This window comes from Castor canadensis, chromosome 19, assembly GCF_047511655.1.
Source record: "Castor canadensis chromosome 19, mCasCan1.hap1v2, whole genome shotgun sequence".
NCBI classification, from domain to species: Eukaryota; Metazoa; Chordata; class Mammalia; order Rodentia; family Castoridae; genus Castor; species Castor canadensis.
The window spans coordinates 40,963,415-40,985,731 of NC_133404.1; the positions used below are offsets into that span (position 1 = coordinate 40,963,415).

The 22,317-nt window shown below is 52.5% G+C and overlaps 1 protein-coding gene and 1 pseudogene across 3 annotated transcripts in view; both read left to right on the forward strand.

Annotated features, from left to right (window-relative positions):
* The window catches only part of Acan (aggrecan), a 61,006-nt gene that overhangs the window by 31,603 nt on the left and 7,086 nt on the right, over positions 1-22,317 (forward strand). For 2 of the 3 annotated variants that reach the window (XM_074061476.1, XM_074061477.1), the window contains exons 6-12: positions 1,711-2,004; positions 3,652-4,041; positions 5,095-5,269; positions 6,011-6,138; positions 7,628-7,921; positions 9,922-10,122; positions 12,414-16,244. In XM_074061476.1, coding sequence (XP_073917577.1) covers positions 1,711-2,004; positions 3,652-4,041; positions 5,095-5,269; positions 6,011-6,138; positions 7,628-7,921; positions 9,922-10,122; positions 12,414-16,244 — 5,313 coding nt within the window. Of the gene's footprint in view, positions 1-1,710; positions 2,005-3,651; positions 4,042-5,094; positions 5,270-6,010; positions 6,139-7,627; positions 7,922-9,921; positions 10,123-12,413; positions 16,245-16,860; positions 16,975-22,317 lie in introns of all 3 variants that reach the window. The other variant, XM_074061478.1, reaches the window with a different exon arrangement.
* LOC141419345 (small nucleolar RNA SNORA48) lies at positions 18,058-18,181 on the forward strand (annotated as a pseudogene).

Here is a 22,317-nt window from a genome sequence, read left to right on the forward strand (position 1 = left end):
TGAGGCCACTCCACCCACCAGCAGGAAGCCCAGTCCCTTCCAGTGTACCTTCCCACCCCTGTCCCTGTCGTCCCTCCACAGGCACTACAGACCACACAAGCCTCCTCTGGGCCAGGGCCCTCACTCAGGGCCTGACATGCCTGATCCTCCTCTGCCTGGGGGAGGGGGCACAGGGGATATGGGAGTTCTGGCTGGACCCCTCATTACCTATTTTGGAGAGGGTCTCAATGGCACCAGCATTTCCATACTGTCTGGCATCACCACTGAGCCCAAAACACTTGTTACTGGAAGACTGTCACCCGGGACTGCCCCTTTCCTACAAGACCTCATTTTTCTGGCCAGCTGATGCCTGCCCTGTAGTCCCTTACGTCATCAAAGCCCAGCCTAAGACTACGGTGTGACCAAGCACTTGCCTAGTGTGTGCGAGGCCCTGGATGCCCAGGCCTCTCCAGGGTGCATCTAGAGACACACATTTCCCCAGGGCTGCCTAACCACTCTCTTCCTGTCCCCTGATCCCCATCCCAGGCTTTCTGGTGAGTGCTATGGGGAGGATCCTGGTGGCTTCCTCTGTTTTGTAAGGGGCACTAATCTTGAACACAGTCACCCTGGCATATGGATGGCACCCCTCCCCCATCTGTACCCATTCACCCCTCTGCACATTCCAAGCTGTGCCACCTCTGCGTACAAACACCCCGCAGCCCCCGTGCTCCTCCAGGCTGAGAGGAGAGTTGGCCCAACCTCCTCAACGCCCTGGCCTCCTTCCTCGTTCTGTAAACCAAGACAAACAGAGCAGCCAGTCTTGCTACCACGGTGCAACCGTACCCAGAACTATTCCGAGTGGGTACCCACCGCCCCTCCTCTGCCCCTAGCACACCTTGTTAAGGTTTTGCAAACATCATTTAAAAGCTTGAAGACTCTAAATTATGTCATGATGGCCTCTTCAGGGCCTAGAGACACAGTCGGGAAATATTACTAAGAGTTCAAAGTCTGAGGCCTGCTTTTCCCATCACAATTTGAATTTTTTAAAGGGTTTGCTTTAGCTAGGCATCATGATACATACCTATAATCCTAGCTACTTGAGAGCCTGAGGCAGGACCATTACAAGATCAACGCCAGCCTGGGCAAAGTATTGAAGAAATCCATCTCAAAAACAAGATAAAAGCCAGGCACTGGTGGCTCACGCCTGTAATCCTACCTACTTTGGAGGCTGAGATTGGAAGGATCACAGTTCAAGGCCAGCCCAGGCAAACAGTTCCCAAGACCTTCCCCATCTCCAAAATAACCAGAGCAAAATGAACTGGAGGTGTGCCTCAAGCAGTAGAACTCCTGCCTAGCAAGCGTGAGATCCTAAATTCAAACCCCATACCTCAAATTAAAAATAAAAACGAGAGCGACTGGGGGTGTGGCTCAAGTGGCAGAGATCTTGGGTTCCATCCCCGTGGGTAGAGCCTGAGCCCACGAGCTCCCCCTAGTGGCTAGTGGTAGAAAATGGCACAGCAATTCTTGGTCCCCTTTAAGAAATTGATGCCATCCTGCCCCAAAGCCCAGAAAAAGATGGAAAACGGGAAATAGGAAATGAAGGCTAGGATCTGACCTATGCATAAGCAGGTTTGGGGTTTTTGGAGGTTAAAGGCCAAGCTGACTTAGAGAAGGGCGCAGGGCAGGACAGGTGGAGGGAGACCCTCACCCAGCTGACTGTATCCTTCACAGGCGAGGTGTTTTATGCAACATCTCCAGAGAAGTTCACCTTCCAAGAGGCAGCCAGCGAGTGCCGTCGGCTGGGCGCCCGGCTGGCCACCACGGGCCAGCTCTACCTGGCCTGGCAGGGCGGAATGGACATGTGCAGTGCTGGCTGGCTGGCTGACCGCAGCGTGCGTTACCCCATCTCCAAGGCCAGGCCCAACTGCGGGGGTAACCTCCTGGGTGTGAGGACCGTCTACGTGCATGCCAACCAGACGGGCTACCCCGACCCCTCATCCCGCTACGACGCCATCTGCTACACAGGTGGGTCTGGGTGGGACCAGAGGGGGCTCACGCCACTGGACAAGCCTGGTTGGGTCCCAGAGAAGGGGAAGATCTTGGAGGTTGTCCATTCATGGGGCCAGTGAGTTGCCTCCCCCGTTTTCACTGATTCCTAAGAAGGGCTGAGGTAGGGGCACTGGAGCTGCTGCATGTCCAGTCCTGTCTCATTGGATGAGCAGACAGTTGAATCATGCATTTTAGAGTCTGTGTTTCCTCCGGCTTGAATTGCTGTTCTGCCATCTCCCACCTACCACACAATCCAGGAAAGTCAATGTCCTGAGAGCCTCAAACGCCTCCTCTGATGGGAAGATGGGGGGCCTGTTATGACATCATGAGCCCTCAGGAGGGCGCTGTTAGCTGCTCTTTTTAATTGAGTTTAAAAGAGTAAGAGTAAGTTGGGGACTTTGTTTTGACAAATTAGACTTAAACTTTTTAAATAAGTTTTTTTAATCTTCTATTTAACACATTAATATCATTGCAATTATTATCACTTACTTATTATAATAAGTACTAATTCTTGGAGGGGGGAGAAAAAGGAATGACACAGAGAGGAGTTAGCTAAATTTTACAACAGAATTGGTGGTAACCCAGTGACAGCTCACTTCCTGTTTCACTTCTCCAGCCTGATCGGTCACACATAAAGAGGATTCATTTTGCAAAAAATAATTAGGACTTTCCCCCCGAGCCTCTCTTAATCTTTTGATGGTCTAACCACTCTGAATTTATCACCCTCATGAATTTTCTTTCTAAGCAAGTTGCATTTTTCTGCCAGACCTGCATGGCTGCACAAGTACACCTTCTGCAAGAGTCGAGAGTGTCACTCATAGGATGGGCAGAGGGGCAGCTGGGGTGGGGCAGGAGGGGACGTCAGGTGGGAAGTGATTGTCTAAGCAGCACGCTGACTCGTCAATATCTTATTAGTTATCACTGTGTTTTGCAGCCACCAATTCAGCCAATCTCAGGTTGAAAATGTTTGAAAAAAAAAAATTACCTCTTAGCCAGATGCTGGTGGCTCATGGCTATAATCCTAGCTACTCAGGAGACAGAGATCAGGAGGATAGAGGTTCAAAGCCAGCCCTGGGCACCTGGTTCTTGAGACCCTATCTGGAAAAATACCCAACCCAAAAAAAAAGGGCTGGTGGAATGATTCAAGGGGTAAGAGCACCTGCCTAGCAAGCGTGAGGCCCTGAGTTCAAATCCCAGTTCCACCAAAAAGAAAAAACTTGCCTCTGTACTAAAAATATAAACCTTTATCTCCTCATTCTTCCCCAAACATTTATAATATGACAATTATTTAAATAGCATTTACATTGCATCAAGTGTAATAGGTAATCTAGAGATAGTTAAAGGATAAAGAGCTCCCTCACACGGCTATATACATATACAATACAATTTTATGTATGGGACTTGAGCATTCTCAGATTTTGGTATCCATGGGAGGTTCTGGAACCAATGCCCCTGAGGATATGGGGGAGATACTGTACTCAGACAGCTGAGGTCCCCCCTGCAGGTCTCCAAGGTGCCTGGTGACACAGGCAAGCCAGAAGGAGGTGGAGGTGCTCACCGCTAATCACCCTCCGGCCAGTCCCAGGCTGTGTGGTTAAAGCTTGTCTCTGTCCCCGGTCCCAGGTGAAGACTTTGTGGACATCCCAGAAAACTTCTTCGGGGTGGGTGGTGAGGAGGACATCACCATCCAGACGGTGACCTGGCCCGACGTGGAGCTGCCCTTGCCTCGAAACATCACGGAGGGGGAGGCCCGCGGCCACGAGATCCTCACTGTGAAGCCCATCTTTGGTGTCTCCCCCACCGCCCTGGAGCCTGAGGCAACTGATGTGGGCTCCACGGTCTTCCCCGAGGAGGAGAACGGCACAGAATCGGCCACAAGACCCTGGGGCTTTCCTGAGGAATCCACGCCTAGGCTGGGCCCTGTCACGGCCTTCACCAGTGAGGACCTGGTGGTGCAGGTGACCATTGGCCCAGGTGCAGCCGAGGTCCCTGGGCAGCCCCGTTTGCCAGGAGGTAAGTGCCACCCCTGGGCAATGTCTTGGAGGCAGGGGAGAAGAGGCCAGCCTGCTTCCTTCCTCATCAGTAAAACAGAGGTTTGGGACACTCAGATGAAGTCACATATGAACACTTAGGTGTGTGTCAAGCAGGTGAAAGTGGGGCAGAGAAACGAGGGTGCCCCCCATCCTGCCCCTCCCCACTCATCAGGCACCTCTACAAAATATACCCACTTAAAAACCACTGCTCTGGGGGGCCCTGAGGCCTAGCCCAGCCTTGTCCTCCTGCCAGGACAACCATCAACAAACTGTAGTCAGCGAGCCAAATCCAGCTATTTTTATGTGGCCTGGAAACTTTGAATGGCCTTTTTACATTCCTAAGTAGTTAGGGGAAAAAAAATCAAAAGGAGAATATTTTGGGACATGTGAAAATGATATAAATTTCACATTTCAGCATCCACAAATAAAGTTTGAGTGGAACAAAGCCATACCCATGTGTTAACGTGTTGCCTATGCCTAACTCAGGACAATAGTGGTTCAACTGAGTCGTTGTAACAAAAATTGTGTGGCCCACAAAGACTAATACAGAGGCCAGGTGTGGTGGTGCACACCTGTAATCCCAGCATTCGGGAGGCTGAGGCAGGAGGAGCTTGAGTTTGGGACCAGCAAACCCTATGGGCTACAAAGAAAGACCCTGTTTCAAAAACAAATAAATAAATAGCCTGATGTAGTTTCTATCTGACTCTTCCTAGAAAGTGCTTCCAGCCCTGTGCTAGGCAGTTGGAGCTCCTGTGCTCAGTGAGTGTTCGGAGAGTTGGGGTGTCACATAGCACAGCAAGTCCATGAACAGGAAAGATGTTCTGGTGTGGCCTCCACGGGGCCTTGTCAGGGAGCAGGGAACAGATGGAACCTGACACACACCAACACGCTCACAATCTCACCGAGTCAGCCTGACCTGCCCAGATAAATCCGTAATGTTAGAATGGAGGAGTTGGGGAGGGGGTGGCTTAGAGTCCAAGGGCACAGGAAGCTGATCTCTCTCTTTCCTTCTCTCCCCTTCCTCCACACCCAGGGGTCGTGTTCCACTACCGCCCGGGGTCCACCCGATACTCACTGACCTTCGAGGAGGCTCGGCAGGCCTGCCTGGACACCGGGGCGGTCATGGCCACACCAGAGCAGCTGCAGGCAGCCTACGAGGCAGGCTACGAGCAGTGTGACGCCGGCTGGCTGCAGGACCAGACCGTCAGGTGAAGGACCAGCCTGTCCCTCCCTGGCCCCACCCTCAAGAGGCCAGGCCTGAGGGACCCCCCACCTGGCACAATGCCCAGTACAGTGTACACCAGCCCTCTGTGGATTGATGTGTTCGTTAGGGACACCACAGCTCCAAGGCATATTCTGAAAGATGGTGACAGTGTTGCGGGAGTTCACTGAGACGGGACTCTTGAGGCAATTAGAGGAAGCAAAGTTTTATTGTGCCAGCACAGACTCGGCAGACTCATGTCCAAAGGCTGAGCCCCAAGAACAAAGGGGTCTCCCCTTATAGACCCTTGCAAGCAGGTTACAGAAAAAAAGCAAGGTCTAATCCATATATGGTTATATTTAATTTTATTGGCTACTTTACCCTAGTGCTATGTGACTTTCCCCTCCCTGCTGCTACGTGACCTTCTTCATGTTCAGATTTCTCTGCTCTGCCATCCCTACCTCCCTGCTACTTTCTCAGGACTCAGGTCGACTGTTTTCTTCTGCTCCTCCTCCCTGCTACAACAGTGATGTGACAGGCACTGGGTTATGTTAAGTTCTTGGTCATTTCCCCCACCATGCTCTTCCGTGTGGCAGGCTGTCTTCTGAAATCAGGGGTCCCCCAGGTACCCCCCAGACCCTTCTGTGAGCTGCTCAGGAACTTGCTGCAGGGGGGCAGACAACTCATCAGGCCTCCCCAGCCACCAGAACGAGTCCTCATCCATCCTCCTCTCCCTTCTCTCTTGCAGATACCCCATTGTGAGCCCACGGACCCCCTGTGTGGGGGACAAGGACAGCAGCCCAGGAGTCAGGACCTATGGCATCCGTCCGTCCTCAGAAACCTATGATGTCTACTGCTATGTGGACAAGCTCGAAGGTACAGGCTACCTTCTCGCATTCCAGGCCCTAGATGGGCAGGGGGCCGAGGGGAGGGGGACACAAGAGGAGGGGACATTACCACCCACTCAGGCTCATTCCCATCCGAGTGGAAAGGATTCACTTGGAAAGTGGAAAGGAAGAAGGCCCATCCAGCCCTCTCTCAGTTCAAGCTCCTTTGTCCCTCTGGGATATTTCAGGTGGCTTCCCCCAGCGGCGCAGAAAACACTTGGCTTTTTAAAAAGCAGTGAGTTTCATTTCAGTGAAAAATCACCAAGTTACTATTCCACTGAACCCAATTTGAGAAATGCTAGTGTGCTAGAAATTTTCAGCATTGCCTGTCACTTGTCGCAGGACCAGGTCACTTAAATTCTGTAAGCCTGTTTCCTCATCTATACAATGGGGCCACCTGAGTATGAAAAGTGCCTGCCTGGCACAAGTAGGCGTTGGGCAGACGTGAGCTTCCTTCTCCCTGACCCAGGTGGGACCCAACCCTAACCTGACCGAGCTCACAAGGGGCTGGGGACAGGGCTACAGCAGTCACCTGCTCTGTGATAACGCCAGGTGCCCAGAGCGCATGGGGTTGTGGGGTGCCCAGGCAAGCCGCAGGGGAAGGCCTCCAAAAAGGAGGAAAAAGAGTAGAAGCTTTTTCCCTGTGGAGTGGCACCTGTGCCCAGAGCGGAGATTACACTGCCTTTTTAGCAAGGGAGCCCCTGAGTCTGAACCTCAGTCCAGTGCAAACCACAGCAGTTCATCACCTGTGAGATTGGGGGGTGTGGCCTGAGGGGGCGTGGCTGAATGGGTGTGGCCTACAGGAGTATGTGGGAGGGGCAGGGTGGGGCCTATAGGCATGTGTGAGTGGAGGGGTGGGGCCGTTGGAGGGTGGGCCAGGGTAGGGTGGAGCCTATAAGAGTGTGTGGGAGTGTGTGGATGGGGTGGGGTGGGGCCTTAGGACTGTGGGCATGGCCTGTAGGAGTGTGGGCGGAGGTCTGTGGGAGTGTGGGCGGGACCTATAGGAGTGTGGGCGTGACAAGGCCTGTAGGTGGTGTGGGCGGGGTCTGTAGGGGTGTGGGCGGGGCCTGTGGGCGAGGCGTGTGGGCGTGGCAAGGCACGTAGGAGTGTGGGCAAGGGCCTGTAGGCATGTGGCCTTGTGGGAGAGGGCCTATGGGGAGTGTGGGCGGGGCCTGTAGGGGTGTGGGCGGGGCCTGTGGGCGTGGTATGGCACGTAGGAGTGTGGGCAAGGGCCCGTAGGCATGTGGCCGTGTGGGAGAGGGCCTATGGGGAGTGTGGGCGGGGCCTGTAGGGGTGTGGGCGGGGCCTGTGGGCGGGGTATGGCACGTAGGAGTGTGGGCAAGGGCCCGTAGGCATGTGGCCGTGTGGGCGGGGCCCGCAGCGGTGTGGGGCGGGGTCTGGCGAGCCCGCGGAGGTGGGGGACCGGCCTGGGCAGGCGGGCGATGGCGCGGGGACTCAGCGCGCTCCTCCGCCCGCAGGGGACGTGTTCTTCGCCACGCGCCAGGAGCAGTTCACCTTCCTGGAAGCGCGGGCGTTCTGCGAGTCCCACAACGCCACCCTGGCCTCCACGGGCCAGCTCTACGCCGCCTGGAGCCGCGGCCTGGACAAGTGCTACGCCGGCTGGCTGGCGGATGGCAGCCTCCGCTACCCCATCGTCACCCCTCGGCCGGCCTGCGGCGGCGACAAGCCAGGCGTGCGAACCGTCTACCTGTACCCCAACCAGACGGGCCTCCCGGACCCGCTCTCCCGGCACCACGCCTTCTGCTTCCGAGGTACGAGCTCAGATCCTCCAGCTCCCCCGTGCCAGCAGAGTCCCCGCGCCCCCGCCTGGCCCCCGGCACCCTAACCCAGCGGAACGAGGAGGAAGGCTGCTGGGGCTTTAGGCTCTGACCCCCAAGGCAAGGTCATCCTTTTAAGTTCCCTGCAGAAGGTAGAGGGAGGTGAGTGAGGAACTGGGGCTCTAAAGTCAGCCAGACCTGAATCTGAATTATGGCTCTGCTACTTAAAGCCATGTGACCCTGGGCAAGTGACTTAACCTCTCTGGCCCTCTGCTTCCTCTATAAATGGTGACAAAATAGAGCCCGCTTCAAAGAGAGTTACATACAGATATTAGCTGGATAATCGCAAGTGCAGCACTCACCATACGTACATATACACACATATGGCTGTCCTTGGGCCCTGTGTCTGTTTCCCCAGCACTCAACGTTTCTAATTAATCCATGCAATGGACATAACTGTATTGCCTTATCAGCCATCTCTACCAGATAGACTTCCGAGGGTGATGTCATCAAGCAACGCAGTGGGCGTGGCCAAGGCGTTGCTGGGCTCTGATTGGATGAGTTCTCACAGCATCCCTAGGGTCTAGATGCACTGACCAAGATTGTAGACTGTAGAATAGCTTGGGCCATTATTTCCGTATTACACATCAAAGCTGAGTGTCTTTGCAACTTTCTGTGAATCTATAATTATTTCCAAATAAAGTTTAAAAGAAAACTTGAGGGCCCCCAAGTTTCCCAGACTTCCAGGGTCACCTTTTAAAACCCCAAAGTTCAGCCCCACTGGGTCAGACCAATTCCCTCCCAGACGTGATGGTGAAGCCCTTGTCCCAGACCCTGTCACTGCTGTGGGCAACAGAAGCCAAGCCAGGAAGCCTTCCAGTAAATTCCCAGCCATAAACCCCTCACCACCCACCCTGAACCTCGATGGACTCAGCTGTTTTATTATCCTACAGAGAAGTTCCATTCCCTTCTCAACCTTCCCCGATCCACTATTTCCTGCCAAAACCTGAACAATTACCCTCCGGTCCATTAATCCTGCCTTCACCACAAATGCCAGGATGGCTGCACAGAATTTAATTATCGCCCTGCTGTTTTGGGTCCTAACACACTTGGAACCTCTGTCCCCAAGATAGGCAGTGTCCTGCAGTATTGAGGGCATGGAGGTGGTGCGGGGTGCTTGACTTCAGAGATTAGCTCTGCTTCTCCTACACCAGGGACCCTGGACAGCTCATATAACTGCCTCAGTTTTGCATCTGCAAGATGGAAATAGAATCTATCTCATAAGGCCATTGTGAGATAGAAACAAGTTTAGAAGAGCCAGCCATGGTGGTTCACACCTATCTGCAATCCCAGTTAGTCGGGAGGCGAAGACTGGAAGAATTGTGATTTGAGGCTAGCCTAGGCAAAAGGCAGTCAAGACCCTATCTCAAGCAACAAGCAGATATGGTGGTATGCATTGTAATGCCAGCTACAAGGGAGGCATAGGTAGGAGGATAGTGATCTGAGGCCAGCTCTAGGTAAAATGATAAGACCCTATCTGAAAAATAATTAAAGCAAGAAAGAAGTTGCTGGAGTTGGGGTAGTTCAAGTGGTAGAGCGCCTGCCTAGCAAGAGTGAGGCCCTGAGTTCAAAACTCCAGGACTTTCAAAGAAAGAAGGGAAGGAAGGAGGGAGGGAGGGAGGGAAGGAAGGAAGGAAGGAAATAAATGAGTTTTTACCCATAAAATCTTCAGGGCAAGGACGAGCAGGTTCTGTAGTTCTGCAGGAGATACACCCTGACCTGAACTGCTGACAGTGTTCAGAGGAAGTTGTACAGTCAGTACAGATGGCTCTCGTGCACTGAGCAGCCCAAGAGCTATCTTGCTGAACTGCAGGTGGGGTGTGGGAGGTCCAGTAGGGCCAGGCCTACCTCAGAGTCCCCTTGTTCCTCCAGCAGAGCTGGCCTGGGATGGGTCCCTGGCAAGGCAGGGAACTCACTGCCCCCATCTCCTTCAGGTGTACCAGTGGCGCCCTCTCCGGGAGAAGAGGAAGGCAGCACGCCCACTCCACCCTCTGGAGTGGAGGACTGGATTGTCACACAAGTGAGGCCCGATGTGGCTGCTGTCCCCGTGGAGGAGACGACCGCGGTCCCAGACTTCACCATTGAGCCAGAAAACCAGACAGAATGGGAACCAGCCTACACATCCCCGCTTCCAGGTGGATATGGTGGGACTCTGGTCACATCCTGGAGTCTCACACCCACCTGCTTTGGGTGGGGGTTGTCCTTGGGCCCTGTGTCTGTTTCCCCAGCACTGACACTGGCTGGGTGTCTGCTGGCCTCTACGACCTACCCCAGAGTGACACAGAAGACTTGTTCATAAAACACCCACATCCAGACACACATTCACTATTTTTCCTTTATTGATCTGGCAGCCTCCCCCTCAAAACTCCAGCCCTGGGCCAATCAGTGGGCACCCCACCCTCACCCTTTTAGTCTGACTTTGGAGGCTTCCCAAAAGAGAGGAAAGAGGCAGGGAGAGAGCAGTGATTGGAAGTCTGTCTCCTCACCTTGGTTTTTCCATGACCCTCCTCTGTGCCAGGCCTCCCCAGCCAGAATTTCCTGTCATTAAGCTGGGACTTAATAAGATGAAAGCAGCAGTCCCCAAACCTTGTTGAGGTGTTTTGTGGCCCCCAAGGTTTAAAGAAAGATTAACAGTTTTCCTTACTGCAGACCTTCTCAGAGCCTTGAATGTGCTGCTGTGCACTGTAAGTTTCTGAGAAGAGGTGATGTATACAGTGTGTCCTAAACACACCTGACCACAGAACCTTTTTACATTTTTTTTTCATGGAGCATTAACATCTAGTAGCTCCATGTATGGGGGAAAACTGAATTAAAGCAGTGTGCAGTAACGTGTGTGCCTAGTCGAGTCAGCTCCCCAGGGGTGTGTGCATCTAAAGAAGAATATCAGAGAGCCAGACAGGGTAGTGCATGCCTGTAATCCCAGCACTCTAAGAGGCAGAGGCAGAAGGATCTCGAGTTCGAAGCCAACCTGGGCTTCCTAAGGAGGCCCTGTCTCAAAAAACCAAAAGTAAAAACAAAATCAGTATCAGAGCTTCCCACTACTTCATCTAGCCATGCATTCTGTTCATAAATGGTGGTGCCTTGGTGCTCCTCGGGTGCTAGAAATACAAAGCCAGGCCTCCCTCCCTCCCAGAATGTGGAGCAGGTGGGACTCAGCAGATCTGCCATGGCCTGCCCTTGCCCTTCCCCAGCACAAGGACCACCCGGTCCTCTTCGGCATGAGGATGAGGCTTTGGCTCAGGACCCTGCAGCCACTTGGGAGTTTTCCCTGGGAAAAGTGCCCCCCTGGCTGCAGAGACAAGTTTAGCTTCAGTCCCCAACCCCCTTCCAGCCACATCTAGAACCCTCTGTACCTGCCATTGTTCACACCGACCCTTTTTCTTTCAATGGATGTGCTTCCAAAAACAGATTTAATGCCAGGCACCAGTGGCTCACACCTGTAATCCTAGCTACTCAGGAGGATCGCGGTTCAAAGCCAGCCAGGGCAAATAGTTCATGAGACACTATCTTGAAAAACCCTTCACAAAAATAGGGCTGGTGGAGTGGCTCAAGGTGAAGGTCCTGAGTTCAGCCCCAGTACAGCAAAAAAAAAAAAAACAAAAAAACAAAGACATTTAAATTTATTTAAAATAGATAATGACCATAAATTGTCATCCCAATGAATTTATATATATATATTATATATATTAATATATTATATATATTAAAATGTATAACTATCGAAATAGAATGTTTTTCTGGATCCCACTTAAAGTCATCTACATGTCCCCATACCCCCCCAAGAACCTCCTCTGTGTGAAGCCAACTGTCCAGAGCTCAGTACATCACCAGGTTCAGATTTCCGAACTGAAAAGTTAATGCATGTTTACAAAAGCCTTCGGCCATGTCTCCCCTGCAGGAGCAGCAGCTGTATGGGAAGGCTTGAGGCTAGAGCCACTGCAGCCCAGGAGTCCAGGATTTGCTTATCTGCCAAGCCCCCAGGGGGTGCTGGTCCTAAGCACAAAGATGCAAGAGATGAAAACATGAAAGTACTTGAAGGGTGACCTTGGGTTGTCTCTAGTGGTGGCCCCCACCTCCAGATGTGGTGTGGATGGCAGGGCCCCCCTAAAGTCGCAAAGCACAACTTGTGGAGAATAGGCCAGAGGGCACTGGAGAGCTTGCTGGTTCCCTCCCCTCCCCCTACTTCCCTCTCTCCTTCCTTCCCTCCTTTCTTTCCACTTCCCCTCCTCCTTTCTCTTCCTCCTCCCCTCCTCCCTTCCTTCCCACCTCCTTCCTTAAGTGGTTATTTTAGGAAACCTCTGGGCACATCTCTGAACTCTCCAGAGAAAGACTCACTGTGGAAGGAGTGGGGCTCAGCTTCCACACGTGAGCTTCAAATGAACAGATTGGGAATGTGTGCCTCACCCTGCTTCCTCCTTTCCTCTAGGGCTCCCTGCCACGTGGCCTGCCACCAGCCCAACGGCGGAGGGACTCACAGAAGGCCCTTCTGCAACTGCAGAGCCCTCTGCCTCAGAGGAGCCATCCACGCCTTCTCTCTCTGTGCCAAGTGGGACGGAGCTGCCTGGCTCTGGGGAGGTATCTGGGGCCCCTGACCTCAGTGGTGACTTCACAGGCAGTGGAGAAGCTTCAGGACACCTTGACTTCAGTGGGCAGCCCTCAGGGGGCATCGCAAGTGGACTGCCCTCAGGCGACCTTGAACCCAGTGGCTTCACCTCCACCGTGGGCTCTGGCCTGCCTGTGGGAAGTGGGCTGGCCTCAGGAGATGAACATGGAGTTGAGTGGTCCAACACAACAATCGTTGGCAGGTTGCCTTCTGCAGGTGAGGGCCAAGAGGGCTCTGCTTCTGGAGTAGAAGATGTCAGTGGACTTCCTACTGGAGGAGAAGGTCTAGAAACCTCTGCCTCTGGAGTAGAGGATGTAAGTGGACTGACTTCTGCAGGAGAAGGTCTAGAAACCTCTGCCTCTGGAGTAGAGGGCATCATTGTACTTCCTACTGAAAGAGAAGGTCTAGAAACTTCTACCTCTGGAGTAGAGGATGTCAGTGGACTTCCTACTAGAGGAGAAGGTCTAGAAACTTCTACCTCTGGAGTAGGAGACCTCAGCAGGCTTCCTACAGAAGGAGAGGGTCTAGAAACTTCTACCTCTGTAGTAGAGGACATCAGTGTACTTCCTACTGAAAGAGAAGGTCTAGAAACTTCTGCCTCTGGAGTAGAGGATGTCAGTGGACTTCCTACTAGAGGAGAAGGTCTAGAAACTTCTGCCTCTGGAGTAGGAGACCTCAGTGGGCTTCCTACAGGAGAAAGTCTAGAGACTTCTGCCGCTGGAGTAGAGGATGTCAGTGGGCTTCCTTCAGGAGAAGGTCTAGAAACTTCTGCCTCTGGAATAGAGGACATCAGTGCACTTCCTACTGAAAGAGGAGATCTAGAAACTTCTGCCTCTGGAGTAGAGGACATCAGTGGGCTTCCCTCAGGAGAAGGTCTAGAAACTTCTGCCTCTGGACTAGGGGACATCAGTGGATTTCCTACTGAAAGAGGAGGTCTAGAAACTTCTGCCTCTGGAGTAGAGGACGTCAGTGGACTTCTTTCTGGAGGAGAAGGTCTAGAGACTTCTGCCTCTGGAGTAGAGGACATCAGAGGGCTTCCCTCAGGAGAAGGTCTAGAAACTTCTGCCTCTGGAGTAGACATCAGTGTACTTCCTACTGAAAGAGGAGGTCTTGAAATTTCTGCCTCTGGAGTAGAGGATGTCAGTGGACTTCCCACTGGAGTAGAAGGTCTAGAAACTTCTGCCTCTGGAGTAGACATCAGTGTACTTCCTACTGAAAGAGGAGGTCTAGAAACTTCTGCCTCTGGAGTAGAGGATATCAGTGGACTGACTTCTGCAGGAGAAGGTCTAGAAACTTCTGCCTCTGGAGTAGAGGATATCAGTGCACTTCCTACTGAAAGAGGAGGTCTAGAAACTTCTGCCTCTGGAGTAGAGGATGTCAGTGGACTTCCCACTGGAGTAGAAGGTCTAGAAACTTCTGCCTCTGGAGTAGAGGACATCAGTTCACTTCCTACTGAAAGAGCTGGTTTAGAAACTTCTGCCTCTGGAGTAGAGGATGTAAGTGGACTGACTTCTGCAGGAGAAGGTCTAGAAACCTCTGCCTCTGGAGTAGAGGACGTCAGTGGACTTCCTTCTGGAAGGGAGAGTCTAGAGACCTCAGCTTCTGGAGCTGAGGACGTCAGTGGGTCTCCTTCTGGAAAAGACTTGGTGGGCTCTGCTTCTGGGCCCTTGGACTTTGGTAGACTGCCGTCAGGGACTCTAGGAAGTGGACAAGCTCCAGAAGCAAGTGGCCTTCCATCTGGATTCAGTGGTGAGTATTCTGGAGTGGACCTTGGAAGTGGCCCGGCCTCTGGCCTGCCTGACTTCAGTGGCCTGCCCTCTGGACTCCCAACTGTCTCCCTGGTGGATGCTACGTTGGTGGAAGTTGTCACAGCCACCACACCAATCGAGTTGGAAGGGAGGGGAACAGTTGGCATCAGTGGTGTAGGAGAAACCTCTGGGCTGCCCCTCGGCAAGCTGGACGTTAGTGGGGGAGCGAGTGGACTCCCTTCTGGAACTGAACTCAGTGGCCAGGCGTCTGGGTCTCCTGACCTCAGTGGAGAAGCATCTGGACTCTTCGGTGTTAGTGGGCAGCCATCTGAGTTTCCTGACATCCATGGGGAACCGTCAGGAATGGCCGAGCTCAGCGGACTATTTTCCGGACAGCCAGACGTCAGTGGGGAGGCCTCTGGAGCTCTTTTTGGCAGTGGCCATCCCTTTGGCGTAACCGACCTGAGTGGAGAAATCTCTGGGGCTCCTGATCTCAGCGGGCAGCCATCAGGGACACCAGAGTTCAGTGGAGCAACCCCTGAGACCCCTGGCTTGGCTTCTGGGACTGTGAGTGGCAGTGGTGAATCTTCTGGCATTACGTTTGTGGACACCAGTTTGGTGGAAGTGACCCCTACTACATTTAAAGAAGAAGAAGGTTTAGGGTCTGTGGAGCTCAGTGGCCTCCCTTCTGGGGAGACAGATCTGTCAGGCACATCTGGGATGGTGGACGTCAGTGGGCAGCCTTCTGGAACAGTTGATTTCAGCGCGTTTCCATCCCAGCCTCCAGAATTCAGTGGGCTCCCGAGTGGAGTGGCTGAGGTCAGTGGAGAATCCTCTGGAGCCGAGGTTGGGAGCAGCCTGCCCTCGGGAGCATTCGACGGCAGTGGCCTTCCATCAGGTGTCCCCACTGTCTCCCTGGTAGACAGAACTTTGGTGGAGTCTGTAACTCAGGCTCCACCCGCCCAGGAAGCTGGAGAAGGACCTTCAGGCGTGTTGGAACTCAGTGGGGCTCACTCTGGAGACCACTCTGGATCTGTGGACCTCATTGGGCTGCAGTCTGGGATAGTGGAACCCAGCGGAGAGCCACCAAGCACTCCATATTTTAGCGGTGACTTTTCCAGTACCTCTGATACAAGTGGAGAATCTTTGGCATCCCCAAGCGCCAGTGGGGACACCTCGGGACTTCCAGAAGTTACTTTAATCACTTCGGAGTTTGTGGAGGGTGTGACCGAAGCAACTGTTTCCCAGGAACTTGGCCAAAGACCGCCTGTGACACACGTGCCTGTGCTGTTTGAGGCCAGTGGGGAATCCTCGGCCTCTGGGGACATGGGTGGGGCCACACCAACCTTCCCCGGGCCTGGAGGAGAACCATCAGTGGTGCCTGAAGCCAGTAGTGGGTCGTCTGCCTATCCTGAGTCTGGGGTGGCCCCCGAGGCTAGTAGCGAGGCACCTGAGTCCACTGATCTGCGAGAAGCCACCTCTGCCTTCCCAGAATCTGCGCTAACAAGTGCCTCTGGCCTGGGACCCAGCAGCAGCCCTTGGACCTTTCATGAAGGTCCCAGAGAGGGGTCAGCTGGTCCAGAAGTGAGTGGAGAGGTAACCCCCAGCTATGACGTGGGCACAGAGGTATCAGCTACTCCCATGGCTTCTGGAGACAGGACTGAAGTCCGCGGAGACCCATCTGGTCACACCTCAGGGCTGGATGTGATCCTCAGCACCAGCGAGCCAGAGTCTGAGTGGATCCAGCAAACTCAGCGTCCTGCAGAGGCGCGTCTAGAAACCGAGTCCTCCGGCCGCTGGTACTCAGGAGAAGAGACCCCAACAGCCAACACAGCCACCTACCCAACAGACGCCTCCATCCCTGCGGCTCCACAAGGGGCAGGAGAGGCAGAGTCACCTGCTGCAGGTATCGTTGGGATCCTTTTTCTTTTAAATGTCTTTGGCAGCTCCCTGTGCAGCTTAACCAGTGATTAGCTGTACAGCCTCTGGCAAGATTCTCAACCCTTTGAACCTCGTCTGTAAAGTAAGAATAGCACTGGGGGCACTAGGCAGAATGGTAATGTAGCTCAGATAAAGCAAGCACTTGGCATCACAGTTTGCACACAGGGCACTTACAGAATCAGTGACTGCTGTCATTACAGTAGTGACACTGTACGAAATTTACATGCACAGGGAGAAAGAAGGGGGACTCTTTAGATAGTGCTAGAACCTAATGTTAGACCCCGGGTCCACATCCCAGTGCGCTGGGACACGTCACAGTGCCTCGCCTCCACACACAGGCCCCAGGCACTGGAGCCCTTGCCCCTCCCCCTGCCCTGGGAGAGCTTTCACAGTCAGAGAAGGGGCCCCCAGATGCCGAGGCTCATGTGCCCAAGGGGACAGAGTCCCCAGAAACAAGCCGACCCAAAGCCATCCTCACAGACTTCAGGGACCTCATGACCCAACTACGAGGTCTCAGAGACTACACCTGTCCCCAGGCACCTGTGTTTTTGATACTTGCCCCCACCCCTTGTGGGTTGTAGCCCCTGCCAGGTCCTGTGCAGAGGGGCTCTGTAGCACTGGATTATGCCAGGGGGCCGAGAGACATGTCACGCATCTGTGTTCCCCTGGCCACACTGGTGAGCACTGTGACATAGGTAAGATCCCCACTGGCTATGGGGGTGCAGCGGGCACTGGGTGAACCAAGTCCTTTGTCTCAGAAGGGGCTGCAGGTAGAAGGAGGCGACCAAGGTCAACTGAGGCTCAGGCGTCTCACACTGGGAAGGAGAGAATCACAATGTCAGGCGTGTGGTTGGGGGAGCCACAGGACACACGTGGCTCATCTTCCTGAGCATTTGGTCAGGAAGATTTGGAGAAAACTCAAGTTAAATAATTAGGCTGATTAGCAAGCTGGGGGCCTGACTCAAGTGATAGAGCGGCTGCCTAGCAAGTGCAAGGCCCTGAGTTCAAACCCCAGTACCACTAAAAAAAAAAACCTAGTAGCGAGTTTTATATCCAACAAATAGTCAGCTTATGAGTAGAATTTAAAAATGTGCTTTAATTTTTGGAGATAAAACTTGAGACTTCAAAGAAATATGAAACTTGGGGTGAGTAGGGTACAACCAGTCACAGCCCACGGCCCCCGGTGAGGAGCCTTTGAGGGCCCCTTGCATCACACAGGGAGTGTGCCTGTGGTCCCCTCCATGCCTGGTGCTGAGTGGGGATTGGGTCCCCTTCTTGTCAGAAGGAAGCACCACCGTGCTTTGTCAGCAAGCATAGACACTGGTGGCTGTAGGACAGCTGTGACCAAGTGACGGTGTTTCCCATGGGCGCCCACCACTCTTCAGGCTCTGGTTGTCCTTTGCCATGGGATAAGTGAGGAGACTGGAAACTTTATGCTTGGAAGTGCCCCCAAAACAAGATGGTTAGACTCCACCTGTCACTCTGTGACACACCCAAGGCCTGTGGCCACCATGACATCTCATCCCTTCAACATCCAATGCTACCCAGTTACCTCCAAGCTCACGTTCTTGGCTTTGCTCTATCTACTGCCCAGTGTCCTTGTCCCAACCTCTCTCCTGAGTCAGGGTCTTCATAAAAGACTTCATTTGCAGGCCACATGTCAAAAGGGAGATGAATCCTAGGGAAAAACAACCACTGCCAGGTTTTCCAAATAAACCAGCAAGTAGCTTCCAACAGCCTTTATGTCACACACAAAAAGGGTTCTGTGTTCTGTGTTCTGTCCCTGACCTGGGCAGAGGGACAGTTCTCATCTCATGCTGGCCAGGAACAAAACAACCCCTTGTTATCCCAGCATGGCTTTTGAGCTAAACCCATGCTTAGTTCATGCCTAGGAACACGGAAAGAAAAAAGGGATTCTTGTATGTTAATGTATTTGCAAATTAACACACAATGTAAAACAAGCTATATACTTGGCCCAAGTATAGTGATATGTGTCTATATTAACAGTCACTAGGAAAGCTGGCCATCTGCCCTTCCTCCCTTGAGGCTTTTATTCCTCACAATCTCTTCCCCAACAGCTCTGTGAGCAAGTTAATAATTACCCCCATTTGAAACTGGAATACAGAGAGATTAATTAATTTGACCAACTGCACTAAGTGAGCTGAATCAAGTCAAGGCCTCGATTTACAGAAGAACCATCTTGAAAATCAAGACAAATTGCTGGACTTCAGAGAGCCAGGGTGGGAAGGGGCAGAGAGTTGAGTTGGTCAGACTCAACACTCGCAGCCAAGCCCCTGGTCCCCTCCGTCCCTAGGGATCAAGGTAGTGGTTCCCATCCTGGGAAAATCATGATGCCCACAACCCACAGATTCTGATGGAGCTGGTGCTGTGGCCTTTGGCACTGGAGTTTTAAACTCCCAGGCTGAAATGTGCAGTGAGGGCTGAGTGTACTTCCGTGAGGATCAAGATGAAATGCGTTTAATGAAAATTGGTGCCCTCCCCCAGCTCCCACTCGCTTGGTAGGAAAAGCTTTAGCAAGTAGTGAGGATCAGTTTACACAAACCTAGTCTGGGCCCCAGTCACTCCTGTTCAATTTAGCTCAGGTTCAAGTGCATCCAGAAGAACTGGTCCAGTCTCCATGGATGACCCACCCATGGTGTTGTGCTAGAACCAGGAACCACAAGTTGTTAAAAAGACCATAGATCAGTATCCTCCAGGGCCAAATGCAGCATTATTCCTGCAGTGATATTCTAAAATTCAAGGGAAAACCCCACATCTACAGGAGGTTATCCGTCCAAAAAGAAAACATTTGACAGTTGTCATCTTATTCTAGTCAGTATTCCATAAATAAGTTCTTAATAAATTATTAATCAGTACTTTTGACTTCAAAATAAACATCTTTTTAATGCCTACTCAGATCCTTTAGCAAGTAAGAGCAGAGCTGTTCTCTTTTGACCCAGTGAAAAGTCAGCAGCAACTTCCTGCCTTCCTTACTGACGGCCTCTGTCAGGGTCAGGCCCTGACCCTGGTTTCAGTCCTGGCTACTGCTTAGCCACACCTGGGGTGCTTTTAAAAGGCATCACATCAGCCAGGTGTTGGTGGCTCACTAAATAGTTTGTGAGATCCCATCTCCAAAATAACCAGAGCAAAACGAGCCGGAGGTGTGACTCAAGGGGTAGAGCACCTGCTTTGCAAGCACAAAGCCCTGAGTTCAAACCCCAGTCCCACAGAAAAACAATCAAAGAAAACATCGTGCTTGGGCTCCACCCTGAGATCTTCTCGGGTGATCTGGAGGTGAACTCCAGCACTGGCACCTTTTAAAAATCTTTATTGTTTTTTTGTTTGGGTTTGGCTTTTGAGACAGGGTCTGGGGTCATCACACACAGCTCCCACAGGTTGTGCACTGAATAACTTGAAGAGTCTCCTGTACGTTGTAGTCTATATGAGTGGCGAAATAGTATCACTTGAGTAAACCACCTGCAGTCACTCTTCAGCGTTTTCTAAGAACCCAGGACACTTGCTGTCTTGGAAGTCCTGAGCTCTGATCCAGGCAAAAACTGCACAAGACCTATTCAAAGGGGAGGCCTGAAGTATCCCCTATTTCTCTGGCCTTTACTAGGGGGCTCTCAGTTATTTTTTATCCTAAGTTAGAGGGGTGGCTGGAGAGCCTTGATCAGAATCAAATTATGCCTTCCAGTTAGAGTACCGAGAGGAGGGAGAGCGATGGTGGGTGAGACTTTGGGGGCTGGAGCTGAAATGACAATGAGATGCTGAGCACAGGCATCCCACGTCTCTCTCCCTCTGTATGGGACAGAGGCCCAGCTTCCTGTCTCACTTCCTGACTCTCCTCCATCTCTTCCAGTCCCACTCTTCCACTTGTCAAGTGGACAGGTCACTCCACTGTGTCTGAACCTGTAAAATGACGCCATGGTTTCTGTACCTCTGGGCTGTGGGGAGGATTTGTGTGCAGGGTTGGAGCATCTGTCTCACAGAAGGTTCTTTCTGGGTATTGGTCCCCTCCTTTCCTCTCTTCTCTCATGAAGAGAGCCCTTCCCTCCCTCCTTCTGCTGTCACCTTGTCTGGGACCCCCTCTGCCAACAGCACGGACAGGAGGATGCAGCCCAACCCCTCTCTTGGTTCCAGCAGCTGAGCGATGTCCTAAGTGACTTTCTCAGAAAGGGGTGGGGGGGTGTCAAGTCGGGGGAGGAGCTCTTGCAGACAAAGAAAGAGATGAGGTGCCACCGGCCCGTGTGGCTACTGAAAGAGCCCCGCCCAGGACACCAGCCCTGTCCCCTGCTGAAGGCTCGGAGTCCGCCTCTCTAACCTGCCCCAGGGATGCCCACATATGCTCTGATCCTCAGGGTCCTGGCCCTTCCCTCTTTCCTCTGCTGGGAATCCCGGGCCCTTCAAAAAAACAACTTCTGAGCCCAGGCCTTGGTTCCTTATGTCCTCATAGCCTTAAATTTGTGTCCTGGCCCAACACAGAGGGAAAATAACACCGGGCCCTGGACCCGGTACTGCCTGGGGCAGGTGAGGTGCCATACCTAAGCCCCTGGGACATCCAGAAGCTGCCTGACCTGACCTTCCCATCCGGGCCTCTTGCCTTTCCTGCCTCTCCTCTCATGGATCAGCCAGGAGCCCCAGAGTTGACATCTGGCTCTTCTCCCCAGAGCCACCCCTGTCCCCTGCTCTGTACAACTGCTTTAGCGCCTACATTTGCTTAATTTTCCTTGCTGGTGCCTCCCCAGCTCCCATAATGACACTAATGGACACAAGAGAACACAGCTTTCCTAAAGCAGGTGAGCCGCCCCCAGCTTCCACCCTGCCGACTGACCTGACCTATTGCTGCTACTGCTGCTGCTGGGAATCCTGATGCATGCTGGGAATCCAAGTGCATGCTGGGATTTCAGTCAGTTCCTCCATGCATTTTGGGTTTGCTTGGAACAGTTCCAAACTTGGAACTGTTGGTTTCTAATCCATGGTGTGCGCCTCTTGAAATGGAGCTAAGGACTTCCTGGGAAAAGAGATGTGACAAGTGGAGACTAAGAGCTTTCTGGAATGAACTAGATGCCAGAGAACTGGGGTTTTCAGGCCACCCACATGGCAAATGCAGCTCTAGCCAAGAAGATGTCAACCATACCCGAGCTGGAAGATCCAGAGGAGAGTTGTTTCCACCATCTTCTCAAAACAGACTGAAGGTCTGCTTTGCTCTTATGATGGCAAGAACTAAGTCCTGGAACATACGTAGGACTCAGAGGTTCTATTCTCAACCTGGGACTTAGCCACCCACGTGGAGACCACCATCATTGGATCCTGAAGGGGTATGAGCACAGGTGCACACACAAGCCTTGGTACCTTCCTGCTGTGTGGCATGGTGTCTCATAAGCCAGTAGACCTCACTCATTGCAGAATTCTGCTCTCCCAACAAGAGAGCTGCGTAAAATCTTTTATCATGTTCCCAGGGAAGGGCACCCAAGAATAAAAACCAGCAGGAGCCACAAAGAGAAGAAGAGGCCCCCATGTCTTCTGGTTTCTCAGAAAGATGCAGGAAAAACCAGATTAGGAGATTCTGTTCTCACGTTACCTTAATTGATGAGGAGAGGCCAAGACCAATGATTTACCTACAGGGAAGTTCAATCAGAGAGAACACCTTGAGACCAAAAGAATAGGAAAGAGCCTACCTGAGAGGAAGAAGCTGATGGCTACCTGCCTGTCTGGCAAGTGGCCACTTACTAAGCACCTGGCCAGCTTTGCACATTTGCTTTCCACTGGCCAGTCTGGAGTCTGTCTGGAAAGTGTGACTCGCTGAAGATAGGCCACCTTCTGGGCCTTAAGCTGGAAGATTACCTGGGGAGATAATGGACAAGATTTCACTCTCTCTCCCAAGAAAAAGATTCTGGCTTTGTTTTTACAAGACACTCTAGAATCTTATTTACTGAAGACAAAGAAGGTATCTGCAACTCAAGAACTCTGATGAGTCTCCCGCAAATGTCGCATGTGGGCATTTTGTCATGGATCTGTACTTCAAAGACCACCTC